This window comes from Quercus lobata, chromosome 3, assembly GCF_001633185.2.
Source record: "Quercus lobata isolate SW786 chromosome 3, ValleyOak3.0 Primary Assembly, whole genome shotgun sequence".
NCBI classification, from domain to species: domain Eukaryota; kingdom Viridiplantae; phylum Streptophyta; class Magnoliopsida; order Fagales; family Fagaceae; genus Quercus; species Quercus lobata.
In genome coordinates this window covers 22890871-22896574 of record NC_044906.1, presented here as the reverse complement: position 1 = coordinate 22896574, position 5704 = coordinate 22890871, and the positions used below count along the sequence as shown (strand labels likewise).

Genomic DNA, 5704 nt, shown 5'->3' with positions numbered 1-5704 from the left:
ACGTACCCCACCACCACAACCACCGAGCCAATCATACACAACCATCTCCTGCAAATATGCAAAGCATTTTTTTTTTATTAAAATAAAAAAGGAATATCTGTTAAAAGCGGCATAATGCACTAGTGAAAGAGGAATTAAGCGCATCCCATTTTATTTGAAAGTAACAAAAGCATTTCCTGCAAATATACATAGAATTTTTTTATATTAAAATAAAATAGGAAGAAGAAGAAGAGGAAACTAGAAAGGGTCCATCAAAAAGGCATATATGTTAAAAGCTGCATAATACACTAGTGAAAGAGGAAATACACTAGTGAAAGTGGAATCAATCGTGTCCCATTTTATTTGAAAGTAACAAAAGCATCTCCTGTAAATTTGCAAAGCATTTTTTTTTCATATTAAAATAAAAAAGAAAGAAGAAGAAGAAGAAGAAACTAGAAAGCGTCCATCAAAAAGGAATATATGTTAACAGCTACATAATGCACTAGTGAAAGAGGAATCAGGCACATCCCATTTCATTTGAAAATAATAAAAACTAATAAATAAATACCTCTTTAATTAAATGTTATACAATTTTCCAAAGAAAAAAAAAAATAGATCGATTGCAATAAAAATTCCAACCTTAATTAATGCACTTTGACACTCGTTACCTGGACCTATATAAAATAGGGTGTTTTATATTATCCGTCTCCAAATTGTTGCTACATGTATCTTCTTTCCACATATAGAAAATAATAAAAATTTTGTATATTTTTTCATAAAAATGAAATAAATAAATAAAAAACATTCAAAAATAAAAGTTAAATATTATATAAAATCTTTGAGATTACAATCTCATAATTAATTCCCTCCAAAAATGGCCGTATCATGAGTGGGCGGAAGAGAAAATGAAGAAAGAGAGCAAAAACCTAAATTTTACACCCTAGTTTTGTCCCATCCATCTATTATTCATAGGAGAGTTTTATTACAATCTCAATAAATTCAATCCACAAACACAAGGGAGGTGGGGGGAGATGGGAACAAAAGAAAGGAAGTTTATCACCATGAATAACATAGAATATTAATCACAGTTGAGAGAGGATGTTAGTCATGGAATGGCATGGACTGCAAATAGCCTCCAAAGGCTCAGCCTTCGACAGAAGAAATCCTAAACTTGGGTTCATGTCCACCATCTCCTTCCCAACCCTTTCCCAATCAAAACACTGAATGAGTGCACCCAATGCCAATGATAGTACCCGCAAGCCCATGCTAGAACCAGGGCATACCCTCCTCATCATGCCAAATGGAATATATTTGAACCCTTCTCTTTCCTCATCGATAGCTTCAAATCTCTCTAGCTTGAACCTAGTGGGTTCCTCCCACAGCTTGGGATTCCTATGCATGAACCATGCATTCACCAACAAAATTGTCCCTCGTGGTACATGAAATCCCCCCACAGTGCAATCTTTTGAGGAAAAATGTGGTAATAAAAGTGGTTGTGGAGGATACAGTCTAAGTGTCTCATTGATGACACAACGAAGATAGGGAAGTTTGGCAAAATCTGAGTCATCAAGCAAGCGCCCACTTCCAACCTGGTTATCAATCTCTACTTTAACCTTCTGCAATACCTCTGGATGATTAAGAAGAAGTGACATTGCCCATTCCATGGTCGTTGCTGTTGTATCCGTTCCCGCAACAAACATAGTCTGAAGCACATATATAACACTCAAGTAATGTTAGAATAAATTTTGAAAGAAAAGTTTGAAACACTTCTTACCAATCTGAAGGTGTATCTAGTTCTACATTATTTAAATTTTCAAATATAATGTGACAATGTGTAAACGATTAAATTAAGAAAATAAAATCTTACCCCTAAAATGGATTGCTTTATTAAGCTTTATAAAGAAAGTTATCCCATTTCAATAAAAGCAAAGCTACATACACAACAAAATATCATAACATTTTTAAATTAGTCTACCATCTCAAACATGGGTCCACCACAATAATTAGAATAATATTACAGTCACAAATTATTTTACAACATTTTTACAAATTATTGATGTGACAAATTTTTATTAGTTCTAATATGAGTCCACCACTAACATCGCATTTATGTTTACCAATAATTATTTGAAAATTACTACTGTAAGGACTCAATTTGTAACGACCCAAAATGATACTGGGTTCGCACGTAAAAAGACTCAAACAATATCATTTGTAGAGCGTGGGTTTGAAAGGCTAGGCCTTGGTCACCGGACGGTGGTTAGTCGTGGTATTCATACAGAATTAAACCGTGTTCGCTCGAGGAGTCTTTCTCCTTGAGGCGGTCTGGGAGACTCTGGTTCTTGGCCTTTTTTCCCAGTCCCCCTTTTCTTGGCGCATCAACCTTTACATTATATAGCCATTCTTGGTTGATCCTAGCCCTCCACTTGTTGATCAGGCAGGTGCCTACTTAAGTACCCATACTATCAGCTGCCTCCCCTTACTTTTTGTTAGTTGCGATGACCGAAGTCACCTTGTTCAAGCGTCTTTTCTCATTAATATGATTAGGACGTTTGCGGGCGCATTTAATGCGGAGGGGACGTATTTACCTTGAACCAGTTCCGCACCGTACCCCCCACGTGGGTCCCATTCTACTCGCCTATTTTTCAGGGGGCTTTTTGGGGGCAGCCTTCAATGAGATGTTGCTCTTCCCTTTGAAGTCTTGGAATGCCGAGGACAGTGTCATTTTCGGCTGTGCCCCCAGGCATTTCGGCCTTTCCCTATTCGTCCTCGGCAAATACCTTCCTCGGCACGGGCCCTGGGCCCTAATAGAGCGTGGACCGGATCATAAGTTCTCTGGCCCCACAACTACAGTTACAAACTATTTTACAATATTTTTACAAATTATTGATATGACAAATTCTTATTAATTCTAATATGGGTCCACCACTAACATCACATTTATGTTTACCAATAATTATTTGAAAATTATTAAAGCCACATCAGCAGTTTGTAAAAATATTGTAAATTGGTTTGTGTCTGTAACATTACTCCAATAATTAATTAAAATTTTCTAATTACCCATGCATGAAGTAGTTGACTAATTTAGGTGAATATTGTAAAATTGTTGAGAATTTTTGTTGTGTCATTAATTAGAATAACTGGCTGCAATTTTATCTTAAGTGTATGTGTATAGAAACCTTCCCCCCTACTTGTTTTACAATACTTTCACTAAATAAACAATCAACAATGACATCAACCAAACATAGATCTTTTTGGCCTTGGATATATATTGTACCCATACTAGTTATCGTTCTACTAAAACATCTAAATAATTATTTTGATTCATGTTAAAGTTTATATTAAATATTATAAATTTAAATATGAATTCAATATCAAATTGTTTAAAATTTTAAATAATATAACATTAGTACTGTTTCAACTTTTAAAACGTCATACTATAGGTCTGTTTGAATACCGCTTATTTTATTGAAACTGAAAATTTATTACTGAAAGTATTATAGATAAAGGTAAAATTGTTAACTAATTTAGGTGTATATTGTAAAATTGTTGAGAATTTTTGTTGTGTCCTTAATTAGAATAATTGACTGCAATTTTATCTTAAGTGTGTGTGTGTATAGAAACCTTCCCCCCTACTTGTTTTACAATACTTTCACTAAATAAAAAATCAACAATGACATCCAAATGCATTATAAGTTTCATTTAATAAAAATTTGGAAAGTTTAAGTTTTATTTAGAGGATAATTAATGTTAAATAATGAATTAATGGGAAAAATGAAGAAGAATGAACCAAACATAGATCTTTTTGGCCTTGGATATATATTGTACCCATACTAGTTATCGTTCTACTAAAACATCTAAATAATTATTTTGATTCATGTTAAAGTTTATATTAAATATTATAAATTTAAATATGTATTCAATATCAAATTGTTTAAAATTTTAAATAATATAACATTAGTACTGTTTCAACTTTTAAAACGTCATACTATAGGTCTGTTTGGATACCGCTTATTTTATTGAAACTGAAAATTTATTACTGAAAGTACTATAGATAAAGGTAAAAGTTAGTTGAAATAGTACAGTGAGACTCATGAATAGTACCAAAAAGTACAGTAGAACTTACAAATAGTAGCAAAAATAAGCTGAATAGTGAAATAATTTTCATTTATAATTTGTATCCAAACAGAGGCTATTTATTAAAAATAAAATACTTTTAAAAGACAAAACAAAATAGTACTAAACTACTAATTAGTATATTTATTTATTACATTATTGATATGCATATCAATAATATAATAAATAAAAATACTAATTAGTAGTTTAGAACTATAATATAATTTATTACATTATTGATATGCATATCAATAATATAATAAATAAATATACTAATTAGTAGTTTAGAACTATAATATAATAAATAAAATGTTTTCCTATTAACTTACCAATAGGATGCTTTTGATGACATTATCTGAATAGAACTCAGGTTCTGATTCCCGGAGATGCACCAGAGTTTCAATCAGTGTTCCCTTTGTTTCCACATCCACAATGGTGGCGTTATTCAAAGAACTGGTTTTCTTTTGCTTTATCTCGTCTATCAAATGCCCTAATACTTCATCTCTCTTCCTCTGCAACCTTATCATATCCTTCTCCAACCCTTTGTAACCAATCCACCTTAAAACTGGAAAGAAATCACACATATTCATTGCCAAATCTGCAAAGAAATTCTCCTTGAAATCTTTGAGAAGTTCTTTGCCCACATCCATGCTTTCAACCTCTTTTCCAACGCATGGCTTGCCAGTAACTATCCTCATTATTATATTGGACACCAAAAGTGAGAACAAATACCTCAACTCCACCTTTTGGGGTTCTATGTTTGAAACTTTATATAGTTGGCCGAGAAGAGAGTGAACTTCTTCTTCTCTAATGATAGAAGACTTTTGAAGGCTGATATGAGAGAACACCTCAACAGAAGCAAAACGTCGAATGTTTCTCCACAAGTTGCCATATGGAGCCCAAACTGGAGCTGTTGAGTTGTAAGTAAAATGCTTCCCAGCCATGGTGGGGGGTCGATTTGCAAAAACTATGTCATTCTTGGTTAAGCACTCTTCAACAATGGAAGGAGAAGATACAACGAGGATAGGCCTTGAACCAAATTTAAGATAAAGGATTGGACCGTATTGTAAGGTTAAGGTCTCCACCGTTTTATAGAGTGGTGGTTTGAGAAGGTGGAGGTGGCCGATTATTGGTAGAGAATATGGACTTGGGGGTAAATTTTTGTTACGGTTGTTTGAAAGTTTGATAATAATGAAAATGATAGAGAGGAGCAAAGCAAGGTAGCAATATAAGTTTTCCATGGCGAAAGCAGCAAAGTAGCTCACGAGTGAGAGTTTGCCAAGAGGGAAAGAAATATATAATGTCGACTCACATGATTAAATGATGTTTAACCAATCATTAAAATAATAATAAAATTATAAATTAAAATTATAAAAAATAAAATAAAAAATAAAAAAAGTATACCCTATTACACACATTATTCTTACACACACATGGAATACACAAATTCAGTACATTTCAAGCAAGTATAAGAATGAGTATAATATGGTGTGTGTACTATTATTTTCCCTTATAAATAATGTGGTGTCCTTGTAAATTTTTTTGAAATAATACTTTTAGTAATTTTAACATTTTCATTGTCGTAGACCCTATTACACACCGCTGGTTT

General features: G+C 32.9%; 1 protein-coding gene across 1 annotated transcript; it reads right to left on the bottom strand.

Moving 5' to 3' along the window:
* Positions 1 to 847: 847 nt before the first annotated feature.
* Positions 848 to 5385, bottom strand: LOC115979601 (cytochrome P450 81C13-like). The gene is made up of 2 exons (XM_031101656.1): positions 4425 to 5385; positions 848 to 1682 (listed from the first exon to the last, which is right to left on the bottom strand). The coding sequence occupies exons 1-2, from the start codon at positions 5334 to 5336 to the stop codon at positions 1062 to 1064; spliced, it is 1533 nt and encodes a 510-aa protein (XP_030957516.1). The 5' UTR covers positions 5337 to 5385; the 3' UTR covers positions 848 to 1061.
* Between the last annotated feature and the right edge of the window lie 319 nt (positions 5386 to 5704).